Below are 20,330 nucleotides of genomic sequence, written 5' to 3'. Positions count from 1 at the left end.
TAACTTTGGTTGGTAACTCTACATTTTGTTTTCTACGTAATTTAAGAAATCAATGCATTTATAATACTTAACCAGTTTATGCTTTACGGTGTACAACGCACAGATATGTAATTTTGTAGCATCAATAACTGAAAGGGGTGGGGTAGAGCTGTAAAGAAGAAGAGTTGTTTTTATGTTGTTGAAGTTAAGCCAGTACTAACTCAAACTAGAGCATTAAAAATTCATGCTGTTAAATGTAATCCTTGTGGTGAACACAAAAAAAATAGCTATAATATATACAAAAGAAATGAAAAAGGAACATTTCACTACAAAATCAACTAAACACAAAAGACAACAGTAATGCAGGAAATGAGAGTGAAAAAAACTAGAAGGCATATAGAAAACAAATAGCAAAATGATGGAAATAAGTTCCTCCTTATCAATAATTACTTTAAGTATAAATTGATTAAATTCTCCAATCAAAAGACAGAAATTTGAAGACTGGATAAAAACGCATGATCCAACTATATGTTGTCTATAACAGACCACTTTAGATCCAAAGACACAGAGATTAAAGATGAAAGGACAGATATAGATATCCAAAGCAAACAGTAAGCAAAAGAGAGCAGTGATGGCTATACTGGTATCAGACAAAATAGACTTTAAGTCAAAAAAGATTACGAGAGACAAAGAAGAACATTTCCATGTTAATGAAAGGTTCAATGCAGCAAGAAGATATAACAATTATAAACATTTACATATCAAATAACAAATCAGCAAAATCTATGAAGTAAAAACTGAGAGAACTGAAGGGAAAAATAGTTCTACGATAATAGTTGGAGACTTCAATCCCCCACTCTCAATAATGGATAGAACCAGACAGAAATAAGCAAATGGAGGACTTAAACAACACAACAAACCAACTAGATATAACAGATACACACAAAACACTCTACCCAACACCAGTATACACATTCTTCTCAAGTTCACTTGGAACATTTTTCAGGATACACCATATGTTAGGCCACAAATTCTCAACAGATTTAAAAAGACAGATCTCATATGAAGTATCTTCTCAAGAGGATGAAATTATCAACAACAGAAGTAAAATTGGAAAAGCCAGTAATTTGTGGGAATTAAAAAAACACTTTTAAACAACCAATGAATCAAAGAAATCACAGGGAAATTAGAAAATTCTTAGAAATAAATGAAAACAAAAACACAACATACTAGAACTTAGGGGATGCAGTGAAAGCAGAGGGAAATTTATAGCTATAAATGAAAAACAAGAGAAATCTCAAATCGACAACCTAACTTTACAAGTAGCTTAACAAAGCTAGTTTGTAACAACTTTACAAAGCTAGCAGAAGGAAAGAAATAAGATTAGATCAGAGATTAACAAAATACAAAATACACAACAGAGAAAATCAATGAAATCAAAAGTTGGATTTTTTAAATTATCAACAAAATTGAGAAAACTTTAGCTAGACGGACTAAGAGAAAAGAGAGAAGACTCAAATTACTAAAATCAGAAATGAAAGTAGGATCATTACTACTGATTCCACTAGACCTGTCCTACAAGAATAAACCATAATAAAAAGGATTATAAGAGAGTACTATGAACAAAAGGGAAATCCAAAGAATGGGAGAAAATACTTGAAAATTACGTATCTGGTAATGGATTAATACACAGAATATATAAAGAATGACTAAAATGACAGCACAAAAAAACACACGCATATACATATATATATATGTTAAAAAATGGGCAAAGGACTTGAACAGACATTATCTGCAAAGAAGATATACAAATGGCCAATACATGAAAAGGTATTCAACATAACTAATCATTTGGAAAATGCAAATCAAAATTACAATGAGATACCACCCTCACACCCATTAAAACGGCCACTATCAGGAAACCAGAATAAATGTTAGCAAAGATGTGGAGAAACTGGAAAACTTGTGCGTTGCTGGTGGGAATGCAAAATGGTTCAGGCACTGTGGAAAACTCTGTGGTAGTTACTCAAAATTTAAAAATCTATTTACCATATAATCCAGCAATTCCACTTCTGGGTATATCCCCAAAAGAACTGAAGACAGGATCTCAAAGAGGTATTTTTAAACCCATGTTCAGAGCAGCATTATTCTTAATAGCTAAAACGTGGAAGAAACTCAAGTGTCCATCAAGGGATAAACAGATAAACAAACATGGTATGTACATATATAATGGACAATTATGTAGCATGAAAATGAAGGAAATTCTGAGTCATGTAACAACATAGATGAACCTTGAGGATATTATGCTAAGTGAAAAAAGCCAGTCATAAAAAGGCAAATACTGTATGATTCCATTTATATGAGGTTTTCAGAATAGTCAAAATCATAGAGACAAAGAGTAGAATAAGAAGCTGCCAGAGGCTGAGGGTGGGGACCGGGAAGTTATTGTTGAATGGGTATAGAGTTTCAGTTTTACAAGATGAAAACTCTTGCAGAGATGAATGGTAACAAGGGTTGCATAACAAGATGAATGTGCTTAACGCCACTGCACTGTATACTTAAAAACGGCTAAGATAATAATGTTATGTGCACTTTACCACTATAAAAAAATCTAAATTTAAATACAGGTTATTTTTACGACTTGTTTTTAAAAACTTTAAAACACGTGCAGATGACAAACTGGACCGAGCAATGTATGAATATGATGAAGTCAGATTTATATCAGAAAAGTAAGGCTGATTTAATATTAGGAAATTAGATTAAAAGAAAAGAAATACAGGATTATGTCAATGGACAAGGAAGTCTGATAAACTTCAACATCCATTCGTGATAAAACTCTGAGAAAACAGGGAACAGTAGGTCACCTCTCAAACCTGATAAACGAGGGCCGCAACAATAAAATCCTAGGGCAAAGATCACACTTAACAGTGAAATGCTGAAAGCACTCCCTTTGAGAGCAGGAGCAAGACCAAGACAGCTGATATGACCACTTCTATTCACTATGTATTAAAAGGTTCTTAGAGCTAGGACAGTAAGATAAGAAACCATATTTTAAAAATAAAAGATACAATGATTAGAAGGACGAGTTAAACTATTAGTATTTGCAGATGATACTGGCTGGATACTAAAAAAGTAATCTATGGATAAATTGAGAATTTAATACGATTTTAATAAGATTGCTTGCAACAAAATTCAGCAGACAAAAGTCAACTGAGATAACACACTCACTAGGATGGGCAGAACAAAAAACTCAGATAATAATAAACGTTGGCAAGGATGTGAAGAAGTCAGAACCCTTACACAGTGCTGTAAGAATGTAAAGTGATGCAAACCGCTTTGGAAAACAGTCTGACAGTTCCACTAATGATTAAACACAGAGTTACCAAATGAGCCAGCAATTCCACTCCCAGATATATGCCCAGAAAACTGAAAGCATATATCCACATGAAAACTTGTACGTGAATGTTGTGGCAGCACTGTATATGGCAAAAGGTGTTAGGAACTCAGGTGTCCATCAACAAATGGATACATAAAATGTGGTACATCCATATGATGGGATACGACGCAGGCATAAAAAGGAGTCAAGTACTGAAACGTGCTACAACGTAGATGAACCCTGAAAACGTTGGGCTAAGCGAAGGAATCCAGTCACAAAAGACCATATATTGCATGATTCTATTTCTATGAAATGTCCAGAATAGACAAACATACAGAGACAGAAAGTGGATTAGTGGTCAGTTAGGATTAAGGAGCAGGAAGGGATCATGAAGGAATAGCTAAAAAAGGACAGGGTTTCTTCGTGAGGTGATGGGAATGTTGTACAACTGACTATAGTGATGACTGCATGTATCCGTAAATACACTAAAATACACTAAATGGTATACCTTAAATGAAGGGATTATATGGTATGTGAATTAGATTTCAATACAACTGTTTTTTGAAGTTGACTGTATCTCTATGTATCACAAAAAATTGTTAGAAAATATGTTTTACTTTACAACGTATCAGAATGCATGCAAGAAATGGAGAAACATACAATTTTACTAAAAAGAGATTAAATAAATGAAAGGTAATGCAATGTTCACATATTAGAAATTTCAATACGATAAGAATGTCAGTTCTCCTCAAATGATTCTATAGGTTAACTACAGTTCGAATCAAAATCCCAATGGAACTCTCCCCATCACATTTTAGAAGTCGATTGTCAAACCGACAATGAAGAGGCATGGGCCAACAACAGCCAAGACACTCACTACGAGAAAGAACAAGAGAGGAAATGTACTCTTACAGCTAGAAGGCTTCTTGTCAAACTAGGATAATGAAGGCCTAGTGGTCTTAGTGTAGGGGAAGAGTAGAGCCCAGAAAGAGATCCATGTATTGTATGCTGAAACTGGACTTATACACAGCAAGCATGGTAGATCAAATTGGGTATGTGTCCCTCACATCCTACACAAAATCAAATCTAGGTGGATTATAGACTTAAATGTGCCTATTAACCTTTTAAGAAGACAATGTGGACTAGCAGGAAAATTCAGAAGAGCAATGAGGCAGGACTAGTGCTCCCACAAAAACATAAAGAATCGTTAAAAACAAGGTGGTACTGAATGAAGCATGAGCAGACAGAATAGAAAGTCCATAAATACATCATAGTATATGTGGGAATTGAGTATGGTAAAAGTGGCATCTCAAAGGAGTAGGAAAAGATGAACTATTTTAAAAATTTTATTTATTTATTTGAGAGAGAGAGAACAAAAGAGAAAGCATGAGTGGGGAGAGGGAGAAGCAGGCTCTCTGCTGAGCAGGGAGCCCAATGCGGGGCTTGATCCCAGGACCCTGGGATCATGACCTGAGTGGAAGGCAGACGCTTAACCGACTGAGCCACTAAAGATAAACTTTTTAATCAAAAATGTTGGGATAACCGGGTAGCTATCTGGGGGAGGGACTAAACTGGATCCATAGACCACATTATACACCACGTGAAATAAAAATATGATAAAACCACAAGAGTATTGGAAGAAAACATGGGGAAATTACTTTATAACCTTAGAGTAACTCGAAATATACATGCCATTAAACAAATCTGATAATTCAACTATGTAAAAATTTTTAAATTCTGCACGGAAAAAACACCTAAAGCCAAGTAAGACATTTACAAAGGGCAAATACTATATGATTCCACTTATATGAAGTATCGAGAATAAGCAAATTCATAAAGACATAAAGTAGAGAATAGAAGTTACCAGAGGCTGAGGGAAGGGAGGAAGGCGGAGTGTTTCTTAATAGGTATAGAGTTTCTGTTTGAGATGATGAAAAAGGTCTTGAAATAGATAGTGGTGATGGTTTCACATCACAGTAAATGTATTTAATGTCACTGAATTGTACACCTACAAATGGTTAAAATGGTAAATATTGTTACGTTTTTCTTACCACAACTTTTAAAAATGAGGGCAACCAGATAAAAAGGACTAATGATAAATGAGAGTTCCAAGTAGGGAACATTTACATCTCATATCACAAAAGAGTTCACTTCCCTAACACATAAAAAAGAAACTGGTAAGAAAAAAGACCGATAATGGAATTTTTAAAAAGACAAGGTATGAATATACAGCTCACAGAAAGAAAAATACAAACTGCCCTTATTCATATGAAAAGATGCTTAACCACATTCATAAGAAAAATGGAAATTAAAACTATACTGAAATATATGTTTCACCTCTCAAACTAGAAGAAAAATTTAACAACATATTCTCATGGTAAGTATATAAAAAACATCACCCTCCTATTCTTCTGGTAAGAATATAAACTGTTATATACACTGCTTAAGGCAATTTAGTAATATCTAGAACAAAACAGACACACGGACCTTTTCACCAAACAACCCTACTTCTGGGAATCTGTCCTATCGATTTGCTAGCACATGTGGGAAACATACATAGACAAGGTTATCACAGCACTGTTTGTAATGGTAAAAAGTTAGAAACAATCCAAATATACATCAGTAGGAATCTGGTTAAATAAACACGATGGAAAATAATACACTGTAAAAAAAAAAAAAACAAGAACTTTTCTACTCAGATAAACAAAGAGCTACAAGCTATAAATTTAAGAGAATAAAGCAAGGTGCAGGATAGTGTAAATACTATATTTTTTAATATAAAAAGGGAAGGGAAAATATGTATTTATATTGTATAAAAAAATTCTAGAAAGATACACAAGAAACTACTAAAAATAGTTAGCAGTGGGAGGCAAGGGATGGAGTATGGAGGCAACTGAAGTGGAGGGACAGAATGGAAATGAGATATTTCACTGTACTTTTTTTATTATTTTGATTTGAGATATATAAATATTTTTCTTATTAGAAGTTATTTTAGTGATTTCATAAGGGTTTCTAAGTCAAGGGTATATGCATTAGTCAAAACTCAAATGACACAACATGCATTTCATTACATATATGTCTTTTATCTCAAAAGGAAAAAACCCCCAAACTCCTCTCTAGTTTTTAAAGAGGAAGTATACTGATGTCTGTAACTTACTCTGAAATGCATACAAAAATAAAATGGATTAGGGCATGGATAGAGGGATGGATATATGAGAAAGCAAGTACAATAAAATGTCCATTGTAGAATCTAGGTCATAGGTATAGGAATGTTCAGTCTAAAATTCAAGGAAAGCCACGTATGTCAGACTTTTACAAAGCAAAATCGAAATACAGCTATTATTTGAATCCCATACTTCCAATTACATTAACGTACTCTTGCTATAAAACTAAGAGCTAAAGTAGAAAGCATTTCCTCACTCAGCAAAACAAGCATCTATTACTTGCCAAGCCAACAGGGAACAAGAAGGGCTAACAGTGCAGGCTAGAAGGAATCCTAAGGACCATCTAGCATTAGCCCCTTCATTTTTACAAAAAAAGATACCGAGGACCTGAAATGACCTGTGGGGAACTCAAAAGTGTTCTGTGTCAAATTTAGGAAGAAGGGAAAAACACTGGAAGCAGAAAAATCACTTTGTTTGGTTATGATCCCAGCTATAGTAAAATTCAGCTTTTATAGAAGTAGAGACAAAATACATCTCCATGGAAACAATATTCCCAAGTATCCATCTGAGGCTGAGAAGTGTGCTTTTCTATGCAAGTCTTCACATCCGAAGTGTACACACAGGATGTGGGGTGAGGAGGTACTAAAAAGAACAGAGCTTTATAATCAGACAGGTCTGGATTTGAATTCCGGCTCTACCACTTACTGGATCCTAGCCCACCTCAGCCCTAGCTAAGCCCCAGTTTTTTTTATCAGCAAAATGGGAACAATTAAGACCTAATAAATTTGTCAGGAATGTAAAGAAGTACAAGTCCTCTAATTCATGGATTCATACATTGGTGGCTACTGAACGTAGGCTTTCTGACATTTATTCATAGTTGCGTAATGCTCAATAAAAAGCACCACCTCTGAATGCCTGTCAGTTTCATATTAACATACCAACAACTGACTAGCCTGTGAATGGAATTCTACTAAGAGCAGGGGAAAGATGCTGTTGATTTCACCATCAATAGGAATTTATTAACTAGTAGATAGCAGCTATTAGGTGCCACGTGTTTGAGGTAAAAATAAAAGGCTGCTTGATGGATTGGGTTTTGGTTTTTTTTTTTTTTTAAGATTTACTTATTTATTTGAGAGCGAGAGAGAAAGCACGCGCAGGAGGGGCAGAGGGAGAGGGAGGGAGAATCTCAAGCAGATTCATGCTGAGCGCAGAGCCCAACGTAGGGCTGCATCTCACGACTGTGAGATCATGGCCTGAGCCGAAACCAAGAGTCAGACACAATCGACTGTGCCATCCAGGAGCTCCTTAAAGTTTGGTTTTTTTACAGTGTAAGGATGAGTGATCTATTTCTGACTATAGAGCCATGAAGCCTGATCAATTACACTACCTCAAAACTGGAAGAAATCTCGTAGGGTATCCAGCAAGAATCCTCTCCACAGTAGATCAGATCACGTTACATGACCAACTTCTGCTTAAAGGCTTCTAGTCTAAACCAGCCTCTCACTCGTTGTATTATCCGACCCTTCTAATGATCAGAAAGGGCTTTCTTCTCCCACTCAGAACAACCAGGTGATGAAAAGTCAATGATGTCAAAAGTCAAAAATGTCACCCCACACTCACCGACTTTGGGAAATAAAAATCTTTAAGTGTTGTTTTCACTTGGGGGTAAGAAAGGATATTGTATTTAATAACAATCCCATAATATAAAAAGTCCAGTTCCAAAAAATGCATCTTGAAGCTTGTATTTACATCCTCATAACAGAATACAGCTTAGAAACTCTGCCTTATGTTAATACAAACATAATATATATAACACAAAGAAAACATACCTGGGATGATATCATTGATGTGCAAGAGAATTGTACTTTCAACACTTGCAAAACTACAAAGCTGCACTCCATCAAATCTGCCATCCCAATTGCCAATAGGATTATCCTAGAAATCAAGTAATAGAATGAAGTTTTAAACCCTGCTCGATAAAACATGAGTATGAAAATCTGTATTTTCCAGAAAAGGATCTTCCAAAAGATTTTACACTGGCCAATTATTTTTCCTAAAAGAAAAAAGAATATATCAGAAATATATTCACAGTAATTAAGTAATAAAGTTTTTGTTTGTTTTTGTTTATTTGGTTTTTGTTTCTGTTTTGGTAAAAAATGAGACCCAAGAATAACCAAGTTATTCTTATTCATAGATGAGCAAGAAATTGAAAGTATTCGTCATACTTTACAGGACAATGAATGCTAGTCTACATGGTAACACCCATCTACATAGGAAGATTTATTAATAATACATTGTTTCACCCAGAAATCTGCCCCCAATTAAGCCTAGCTTGTTCTAATTACTCCTATACTCTCTGAGCACTGAAATATTCCCTTTGAACGCCTATATGCCCTTCTGTACATAGAAAATCTATTTTTTATTGTTCTTTTGACATTGTATGGATAGGTAAAAATTCCCACCGAAATACATTTTTACATTTAATTCTTTCATATTCCAATGTAGCACGAAGTAGTACAGTGCTGCTCACAGCGCTACATCAAGAGATGAGCCAGTCAGACAACTGCCCTGACACCAATGTGTACAACATGCTATCATCAGAAATAGACGGAGATGAAGAATATTGCGTTTGCCAGAACTTTCCTTTCAAAGAGCACATGAGAGGGGTGTGGACTGTACACTTGCACTGGCCAACTGAAGGATAGACAGAGGCAGGGGGAGAAGCTGGTGGGGCAAAGCTCCAGGCAGCCTGCTCCGAGGAAACAAGATGACCCTCAGGACTGCCATCTAAGGAGGGGGAAGGCCTACAGGGCTCTTACCAAGTATGAGGCCCAAATGACCAGAAGCAAAGGAAACTAACCCCAGACTTCTTTCTCCAACCCTCCCTCCACCCAGCTCACTGTCTCTCCTCTAAGTAAACATTAAAGGTGTGCTTTATTATTAGGTATCCTGAGGGACCCACACATTTTACTCGGGCTCTAACTTTTCACGTGGCAAATGTTCAATAAATGTTTGCCTAAACAATATAGTACTGTTTGTCTAACTAATAGGTATCAAATAGAATTTCCTAGAATTTCTAAACACAAGATAAATTGATGCTAGAACATTCATACTCCACCAAAAAGTATGCCTGAGTAGATAAAAATAATCACTAAAAACATCGTGAGTACAAGAGTCTCTTAGTCACGATCTCTCCCAACTCATTCTAGTGATTAATAATGCTGTGTGAGTTACTTCTTTCTACCTAACAAACTCTTGTCCATAGTTCCAATCTGTGATAAAAATGTTCTCAGGCTCTTTCTTCTCCTTCTCTTGATGCCCACAGGTAACATTCATTTTGCCATATTGGAATATTTCCATTATGAACAAATATGATTGGAAGGTAACATTAAAAATGGCACAAAACAGTGAACAAAAGGACAAATACTGTAGGATTCCACCTATAGGAAGTACCTAGAAAAGGCAAATTCACAGAGACAGAAAGTGGAATACTGGCTACCAGTAGAATACTAGCTAAGAATGGGAGTTAGCATTTAATGTGGACAGAGTTCCAGTTTGGGAAGATGAAAAGCTCTGGAGATACGGGATGTACAACAATGTGAATGTAATTAAATGCCATGTAACTATACACTTAAAAATGGTTAAAATGGTAAATTTTATGTAACATATATTTTACTACAATGAAAAGAAATTTTTTTGAGTGAATTACATCTTAAAGAGATACTCTAATCATCTTTTCCTCTAAAGCAATACGTTCTTCCTCCATGTAGGTATTTTCCATAAATGATGTTCACACTACTCATTAAAATTAGATCAGCCAAGAAGATTTTACAAAATATTATAAAAAAAGAATCACAGACTAGGGGAAAAAAGAAACCTTTGTAAAATAAAGAAAAATAAGACGTCATGTAATGCATTCCGGTGTTTTTTTTTCTGTTTATTGGTCAGCTATGGTAGAGCAAATTTAAGGATTGAAACATTATTCCAGTTTATTCAAATTGGAAAAAGTGTAAGTGTTACTCCATATCTAGACTCCTGTCCCATATCAATGTTCCTTTACCAAAGATAAATTAGAAGGTTTTTTTTAATTACTCCAAATTAGTCCATTTTAAATATTCAAAGTGCTTAATGTGTACCAAAAATTGGTCATAAAACTAACAGATATACCCACAAAGGTAATATACTCCAAAAGTTTCTTACCATGTCCACACCAACAAAATATCCTAAGCTTTCTTTTCCTGGCAAGACATCACAGAATATAACTGTGCCAGACTCTATAGTTTCTCCAAGCTTCAAAGAAACTCTGGAGTTTATTTCCAGAGGGGGAAGTTCCATCTGCATTGTGTCCCCTGGACCTGCAAAATCACTTTCCAATCCATTGTCATCATCTTCTAGGATTTCTAGCTTGTCCAACGCAACAAATACTCCACAGTCTTCATCACACTGAAAAAGCTGTTTCCCTTGATATATCCCATCAGTGAAACCTTGGCCACGACCTTCTTCCTAGTTTTCAAATGAGAGGGGAAAAAAAAATGATTGATAGATAAAGAGATGGAGAAAGATGACCCACAAGTAAAAAGATCCACTCTGGGGATTTTGGGGAAATCACTGGGAAAATTCTAAATGACACATACAAGAAATATAATTATTCACAGCTGTTGTTGAACTTCGAGTGTCTAAAAAAGAATAAAGAAGAAGCTATATCTGATGCTGAAATATAATTAATTAATTAATTAATTAAATTTAAAATCATAATTCCACTGTGAGAAAGCCTGGCTAGATTCTACACTGTGATTTGAATAATAATTTTGTCATAAAAAAAATTCACTTTAAAATAACGATAACATTAGGTCCATTTACTGAGTACTTACTATGTGCCAGCCACCGTGCTAACTCTTGAATCAGCATATCACAAAAACACTTCAAGGTATGTACTGGTTTCACTATTTTACAGATGAGGAAGCAGATTTAGAGAAGTAGCTTGGTTAAGTCACCTGGCGACCTAGCTAGTAAATAGCATAACTGGGATTCAAATCTCCAACTGTTTTACAATCACTGCTTTAAAAACTTTAATCACTAAATAAGGCATGAAATTCTATATGCAAGAATGTAAACATGTAACTGACATTTAAGTTCTTGAGAATTAATATTAATTTTGGAAATATATCACAGAGTTCTTGGTTCTCTCTTTAGTGGAAATAAATTCCAAGATGATTTTCACATATATTATGAGGGGCGACCATATTCACACATATTATGAGGAACGTTTAAATTGCTGCACCTTACTTTTCTAAAATCTTACAGCTACATTTCATTACTTAGTAGCACACACTGAGAAAAACTGAGAAACCTACAGATGCTAATGTCACAAGATAATTAACAATTTTTGAGGTGAGTAATTCAATTATAACTGGTAGAGTTCATTTTTAACATAGACAAGGTTAAAATTTCTAAGATTTGAAAGCCCTGAATAATTACACAACCTATGTGTATTTCCTACCACAGTAGGTTGTTTTTTAAGAAGTTTTCAATGTATCATCTTTGCATCATCTCAATTTATCATTAGAAAGTAAATCCTAAGAATTACGAATATTAAAAATTATAGAAGATATCTGGAAAAACTTTTTTGTTGTATTTAAAGTGGAAAAAAAAATACCTGTGGGCATACAAATATACACAGAAACACACACACATACACAGCCCACTAAAACGGTTTATCAAACTTACCAGTAATTCTACTCCAAAGAATATTCCCGACACTGTCCTCTCTGCTAATAAGGGTCCTCTGAAGCGCACAACTCCAGGAAATTTTTCTTCCCCAGATCTCAGCTGTACTTTCACAGGGCAGCCCACATCTATCTGGAGGCCTTTACTTAGTCTGTTTCTGTTCTTAAACAGGCTGAACCTCTCTTCACAATTGGTAATTGCCAAAAGCAACTCTGTGAACTTTTCATTTATTTCTACAACATCCTTTTCATCAACAAAGAGAACTGCGTGTGGTTGCTCTAAAATTTTTAATCCAATCTGATTTTTCTTGCCTTTTGCAGAAGGAATCCTCGAGTGCCCCACAGAACGATCTTGGATATACTGTCCTATACTCCCCTTTGGTACTTTAAGGAGCTTTTGTGTTTGTTTGTCTGTAACACTGCATTCTTGAAGAAGCAAATAAAAAATCCGCTCTTCCCAGTAGGGTGAAGTAACTTTTTCTTGGCTCCATAAGCCTGAACTCATTGTGACATTAACTCCAAAATATTAACTCAAAAAAAAGGGAACTACTAAGTTTGTAGTAAAACCGCAAAAGATAAATTCACTGGCAGTCCCAAAGCATGTTTTTAGCAATTTGGTGTCCATGCTGTAAAAAGACAGCAAAGCAAAATGCCTGGAGGACAAGCAAAAAAAAAAACTTTACACTTTATTCTACATGAGCTAAAATTAAGATTAAAGACTTCTTAAGATCTCATTCGATTAGTAAAAACACACACATAAATGAAATACTTCCAAAAGTACCTAAAAAGGTTAAAAGACATATATTACTTGTATCCACTGTAATTTTGCATCTTTAATTAAGGAGATCCAGTTGTAAAATATCTTCAAAGACAATACGATAATGTTTGTTTCCAAGGCAATGAAATTTACAAAATCAAATTTGAGTAACAGATAACATTATATGCATATTTAAGTATACATATACATTTTATAACTTTAAAAAATAGCATTTTTAATAGACTCCACTTAAATGAATTAGTTGCTGTATTTGGGCAAAACACACATAAATCAAAAAGGCTGTTATTTCTGTACACGCAGTTTAAGTAAAATGTTACCCACCATAATTATTATAATAAACAACTTTTATCAAAAAAAATGATGAATCATATTTTGCAACTTTAACCATGATTCATTTATCTGCGTTCCATATTTGGAGAGTGGATCATTTATTTGCTCTCTGATCCAGTTTCACTTCCTTCATCATGTACGTTTTGTCCTTAGATAGGCAAATGTTCATCTTTTAATCAGAGCCATCATTTAATTTCCCAAAATCTCAATCAGATACTGTAAATCTGATTATAGTTAAAGATGTCTTTAAAAATCAATTTTGTAGCCACTAAAACTTGGACTATATAACAAGGAATAGAACTGTAATACAGTAACAAATGTAAAACTTTTTATACCACAATTTTAACTATGTCATCCTAGAAACGAATACATAAAGATTTCTTTTTCAATTTCAAATTTTCATCTAAAATTTTTATAATACTAATCTTCCACAATTAAAATAGCCTTCTCAACCCTACTTTGATGGTTAAAAACAACGCAATTTCATCAAATCAAATTAAGATTTAGTTCATTATCTTTAATTAGCTTACTGAAAAAAAAAGGTCTTATGTATTCTCTGTCACATGAGTGTGGCCATTTGGTTTCTAAATACAGTTATTTATTCCATCCTTCTTTTTGGGGAGGGAGTAGGGTGGGGCACAGGGAGAGGGACAGAGAGAGAGAGAATCTTAAGCAGGCTCCATGCCTAGTGCAGAGCCCAACGCAGGGCTCGATCTCACAACCCTGAGATCATGACCTGAACCAAAATCAAGAGTCAGAAGCTTAACCGACTGAGCCACCCAGGCGAGCTTCCATCCTCCTTTGAGGCAGAGGTATCCATTTCCATTCCATTTCACAGAAGCAGTTGAGAGCACTATCATATTTATCTATTTTATTCTTGGAATTTAGAAAGAGATACTCCTAAAACTAAAGAACCAAATTTTAAGTTTAATAATGTAACTGAATGATTACATAATCTGTCAAATCTGTACATGGAATGCATCATTAGATAATGAGGCGCTCTAGAACTGGTCAAGTTGTTTTAAAAGTCTGTCCCTCTACAACCCAGAATGAGACCCGTAAGTTACCCGAGACAGGATAAAAAGTTTGGCATTCCTTTAAACCAACATTATTGAAATAATGTGCAACACTTAGTAAAGGAAGAGGCAGAGCTGGTATAAAGTGGTTCTCTCTCTCTCTCTCTCTTTTTTTCCCCTTTCCTTATACTGTGTTTGTCTTAATTCCACTTGAGGGCACTGTCTACTTCGGCAGGAACAGAATCAATTTATACTTGCCACTTACATAAGACACCTGTGGAAACCCCTATCTTGGCACCGTTATAAACAAAATCCCTCCTGAAGGCTACCCAACCAGAGACCTAAACCCTTAATGTGGCTGTATTCCTTTAAAGTACCAAAATGAAGTATTTGTTATTTCTGGCTAAAATTCTTCTCAAATGTCAACAAGGAAATATTCTTTTCTGAATCATCGAATTATTAATATGAATATAAACTCTCATGTGACTCTCAAGACGCAAAGATGTTTGTGACTTTGTTAAAAGGCTTGGCGTTATGCTTTCTGAGTTCCTGTGTCTGCTTTCTATAGATTTACCGTCCCTGATTTTCCCTTGCACTCAGCCATTTTCTGTGGTCTCCTACAGGGTGCATTTGACTCATTTCATGGCCTTGTTGCTTTCCACCTTACTGCTTCTAATCAGTTCTGAGAAGCCAGGGGATGAAATATGTCTGTGTGTTTAGAACAATAACAACAATAACTAAAAGAGGGATACATAAATTCTGAACAGCCTTTTAGGGGTGAAGCGCAGAGGCTTTACTGCATGGACACTGACTGGGTTACTCCCAGAAGGTTGAGACCGTCACAAAGCAACTTCTAAAGAAGTGAGTTGCGTTGTTCTTTTTATAAATGTATTTAAATATTTTTGGCCAAAAATTGCTTTTCAAGTATGGTAATTCTATTTGGAGAAGAAATTACTTTTTTAAAGTCCTAAAAATTACACCTTCAAATATTAAGAACATCCTTGCATCTTAATATTATATGCCCATGGTTTCTACTCCATTGGTTCCCCAGCTTAAACAAGTCATGTCATGATTTAAAACAAAGCCCACCAGTGGGTCATGAAATATTACCAAGACAAAATAAAACTACTGTCCGTAATGCATTAGGATGCTATGTTTTAAATGAATTTGGTTACAAAAGTGTTTTTTTTTGCTAATCATTTAAGAGACAGTCCACAGTAAAATTTCATATAACTCCTTTGGGTTATAAAAAAGGTGGAAAGCAATTTAACCATCATTATTAAGAACCATATTTTACAGCGAACACCCAGGAACAGCTTTGCTCTAACCTGCGTTAGCACAAGCAGGAGTGAGCCTCACCTTGATAAAAGCAGGGGTCGTGTTAGACCTCTAGAACAGCCAGAGCAAAAGTTTCTAAAACATTTCAAAAGCATTATCCCAAAATAAAAAGGCTGTGGCCTTTCCTCTTTTAGAAAGCACACATTAAGGAAGAATTAAGTTTGGAATTACCATGTTAAACACTGATTCTCTTCATTGCAACTGAGAGTTCGAGAAAAGTGAATGGGGAACTTTATGACTCCAGAGCTATGCAAGATAATAAATTAAATGATCGTGACTATCTCAATATACTGCCATTACAGCAGAAATAGGTTAATAAAGAGACTTTCCTCCACTGTAGAAATGAACAGAACGACAACGTTCTTCCTTCACTGCAATAGGCACAACCGTTAGATTAAGTCTTAAGAACCCTAAGCAATAAAAACTAAAGAGTACACGGGAAAGATTTAAATGACATTGTCAATGAGTTCTTTATAAATCAAGGTTTGTTAGTTTGGTTAGTATTTTTGTGCACTCAGCACACTGTTAGGTGCTGAGAAGTATGGCAGATTTAAGATACGATAACTGCCCTACTTTATGTTCTCTTACTACCTTTCAGGTCTAATTGGTTTAAAATTGCCTCTAATAGTATACTTCACTTTGAGTGTAAATATATCACAAATGATTCATCTAAATGCCTTCGCACTTACTTCAGGCTGGAAAATTGAGTGATTATGAATATCCTGATCATTACTCTAAGTACTGAATGAAAATTACCAAAGAGGTGGAATGCTATGATACTTTGAACCCTAAACCCTATTGAACAGAAAAAGGCCTTTCCTTTGACAGCATTCGAGATGAGAGAATGGTTCAGGTCACAAGATTTGAAAATATATCTGGTGATCTGAGCTTGCTGAGGGTCTGGATTCTGAACAAACGAGTTTAACTGTATTAAAATAAAGCCATTGAACCAAGACAAAGGTTGAAAGACGCAAATATTTATCAGTTTCTTATCAATGCAATGCAAAGATGGTCAAGAAATATGTTTTATACAAAAATATTAAAGGTCAGAATTACCACATGCTAAAAGATCATATATAGTACAAATGAACAGCATTAGTTACATACAATTGACAATGGTTGTCTAGAAAGTACAATGTCTTTTTAATTCTCAAGCTATCAGGTTATACTGCTCAAAGAACCTCACTAGAGAAAACAAAGATCTAATTCAAGAACGTTTTTGCATCTTCTCAAATATCCCAAGTTGTTCTAAAAACCACAGGAGGCTATCTAAATCAGAATAAAACTTAACAATACTAAAATACTGCCCCCAATTATAAATGGCAAAGAGACAGGAAGGTCAGCATGAATACCAAAGAAAGAAGACACACAAGACTTTTTCCAAAAGCTCTAAAAAGCTAGAACAATCACCATTTTAAGGAAGAATCTCTCTCACGGAAAGAGTAAGTTGTTATACCACCCAACAGCTAAAAACAAAAAAAATAGAGATTCCATGACTAGAAAAGAGAGTCAGCTCTATCTTTCCTCACATACTGTGTCTTTAGCACACAAGTATTCAGTCCCTAAAACAAGTGGGATTTACAAAGTTAAAAAAGAGCCTGGCTCCTGCATCTTGCATGTATCTGCATGGCAGAAGAACAAGGAACCCCGCAGGCTCCCTCCAGTTAAGCCCGACCACTACACTTCCAAACCGGGGACTCCCCAAGTCCTTCTTCTTGTATTTCCAGTGCCAAATCACTGCCTGACAGGTAATGGGCATTCGGTACGTGTGAAATGAACGAATGATTTGGTTAACTCAGGTGATAAAAGTGAAAGCCAAAATTCCATTTCCTCATCCTAACCGTTTAAGCGATTAAAAGCATATCTTCCGGGTTATAAATATATTTATATTTATATTTAAATATATACTCTACTACTTCTCAGAAGAAATGAAGTAATGGCTAATGTTTACCCTCACTGCATTGTTAACACACACAAGAAGAAACAAGACAAATTTCACAATTACAAAACCAAGCTGTTTTGAGGTTCATTTGAAACTGGTTTCCTAGATCTTCACACCATGTTTGATGCCTATAAATTTTGTGCAACCGATGAAAATACCTTGACAAATTTAAGAAGAAAGTATGGAAATCAGGAACAAAATACTAATCGTTTGATGAATAGGATAAATACTCCTTTCTTCTTATGCTAAGAACTTGCGTAAGTCAAGCAAAATCACGGTTCGGGCGTGCCAGACCACAAAAATCACTGCTGCTCAATATTTGTTTTATATAATAGTGCCCTGGTCTTATCAGCTCTTCACAAAAGTGACCGTCCACAGGAAGCCTTCTTCATGGGAATACTATAACATTTTGCAGCAGAACATTAGAGAATGTTCTGGGTGATATCAACATTCACAGTACACGAACTTCCACAAGAATTCCCAGCAAATCATTTTCTCCTAATACTGTTCTAGTTCAAGTCCACCCACTACCGAGTGGGGAATTGGCAGCCTCATCCTCAGGGCCATTCAGTCTACTTGGGGCGTGAGGGGGTGTGCAGAAAACCAACACTTGAATGAACACCCTCCCTCAAGGCCTGGATTTTTCTCCGGGAGCCAATGACTGCAAAAGAACAATCTTATTAAGATCTCTATTAGCCCGAATTCAAAAGCAAGGTAAGGAATGCTCCTTAGCTGAGCTAAGGATACAACTTTCCAGGGAGACCGGGGAGAAGATGGGGGCAGGGATGGTGGGGGCTGAGAGACTGAAAGGCTTGGTGGCTGTAAGATGACAACCATCCTAAAACATGCAAATGCCACAGGGTGGAATAGAAAAGATGCCAAGTACATGAATAACCGGGCAGCTGACCCAGCTGAGAAACAAATCCAGGAACACTATCTTCTGTCAAGACTTCCCGATTTCCCCATAGATCGTTAACATGATTATTAAAAAAAAAAAAAAAAAAAAAAGGAAGGAAAAAAATACCTTGTTTCAACAGAGCGCACCTTTCAACTAAAGAACTCCAGGTTGTAGAAAACCATCCTCACCCTGGAAAGGGGGAAACTGAAAGAAAAAGCAGAACACGCCATTAACGAGGCCAGAACCCCGCTGCTCTTCCTGGACAGGAGCCACAAACACCCCCAAACCGACCGATCGATATCCCCTCGGCTAGGAGAGAGGAGACACTACAGCCCAGGGTTCTCGAGGCCAATGTGGGCCGTCGGGAGCCGGCCAGCGGCCCGTGCCTCAGTTTCCCCATCTGTAAACGGGGGGGGCCGGCGGGGGAGACGGACTCCTGCGCCGCTCCCACCCCAAGTCTTCTCTCTTCCGAAGGTCCCGGCGGCGGCGACCAAGCTCCCACGGCTCGGGAGCCCTCTCAGGAAGCCTAGGGGAGTGGGGGGGAAGCCCCGGGGGTGGGGAAGCCCGGGCTGACGTCAGCGGGCTCAGCACCCCGCGGGCCTTGCCGGCTCCGGGCCAGGGCAACTAACGGGCCGGCGCCGAGGGCCCGACGGCCGCGGCGGCGGCTGGAGGCGCCCCAGGGCCGGGGAGGGACGCCCGAGGGGACCCAGCCGTCCGCTGCTCGCCGCCTCAGTCTTCCGCTCACTCACTCACCTCGGGCGGCGGGGCGTCGCCCCTTCCCCAGTCTCGCTACCCCGCTTCCCAGTCCGGCCCCGGCGCCCCACACCCACCGCCTTAATATTTACCTCCGACGCGCGGCCCGGGCGCAGCCGAACCTGCTACCTGGGCCCGCCCCCACCTGCCCCGCCTCCGAGCCGCCCAGCCGGGGGGGGAGAGAAAGAGAGCGGGGGCGACGGGGCAACCGCCACACTAACCAATCGCAGCCCGAGATGCGTTTCTGTGCACGCTCTGATTGGGCAGCCCTGCGACAGACCTTCCTCCAATGGCGGTCGGCCCGGAGCCGGCTGAAGGGACTTTCCGCTCCGTCAAGCTCGGTCGAGCCAAAGGGAAAGCGGAGGGGAGGGGAGGAGGAGCGGGAGGTGGGCGGGGACCTCTGGCTGATTGGACAGAAGACTGCTGGTGCCGCGTTACCATTGGCCGACACCGGAGCCGGGGCGGGGCGCTCTGCTGCTCCCCGCTCCACCTCCCAGGCCCGGGTCTTGATTCCAGGCTTAGCTGTCAAAACTCCTGGGCGAGTTTGGGGCTGGGGTGACACGAGCTGGGAATAGGATTTCAGGAGTCCATGAAAAAGCAAAGCTTTAGCATCAGACTTAAGTTTGAATCCTTTGCGCTTTCAGTTAGTAGCCTCGTGACGTGAGGATCTCACGACCACGCTAAGCCTCAATATTCTCATCTGTAAAATGGAGATAATCGTCATCACCTGCCCTACAGAACTGTTGTGAAACACCGTAGGTAAAGTTCCCGATACACAGCAGGAGCTCAGTCGTGTTGAACTCTTCTCCTCCCTCAGATTCGGCCCGGGACCTCTGCTGTTTCGAAACCTCTGTTGCCACCTATCCCAGTTTGGAGGGAGGTGTCCCTAGGGTGGCAAAGAAGGGATTTCCACACGCTGCCTCGCTCAGCTCTGTACCCCTGGCCACCAGCCAGGGCTTGGGGTGTAGTTAAGGATCTTTCAATTAGAAGGGAGGTTTCTGATTCCCAAAAGTGCTCAAAATATTTAAGG

The 20,330-nt window shown here is 37.6% G+C and overlaps 1 protein-coding gene across 9 annotated transcripts in view; it reads right to left on the bottom strand.

Moving 5' to 3' along the window:
* CYLD (CYLD lysine 63 deubiquitinase) overlaps positions 1-19,472 on the bottom strand; it is a 67,663-nt gene extending 48,191 nt beyond the window's left edge. For 2 of the 9 annotated variants that reach the window (XM_045806761.2, XM_045806766.2), the window contains exons 1-5: positions 19,301-19,393; positions 18,674-18,751; positions 12,247-12,898; positions 10,720-11,022; positions 8,349-8,454 (exon numbers count right to left, since the gene is read on the bottom strand). In XM_045806761.2, the coding sequence (XP_045662717.1) occupies positions 8,349-8,454; positions 10,720-11,022; positions 12,247-12,750 (913 nt within the window). In that variant the 5' untranslated portion in view covers positions 12,751-12,898; positions 18,674-18,751; positions 19,301-19,393. Of the gene's footprint in view, positions 1-8,348; positions 8,455-10,719; positions 11,023-12,246; positions 12,899-18,673; positions 18,752-19,300 lie in introns of all 9 variants that reach the window. The other 7 variants (XM_045806762.2, XM_045806765.2, XM_045806763.2 and 4 more) reach the window with 7 other exon arrangements.
* Positions 19,473-20,330: the final 858 nt, after the last annotated feature.

The sequence above is a fragment of the Ursus americanus genome, chromosome 21 (assembly GCF_024610735.1).
Source record: "Ursus americanus isolate L20-20 chromosome 21, mUrsAme1.1.p, whole genome shotgun sequence".
Lineage (NCBI taxonomy): Eukaryota > Metazoa > Chordata > Mammalia > Carnivora > Ursidae > Ursus > Ursus americanus.
This window is presented reverse-complemented; position numbering and strand designations above follow the sequence as displayed.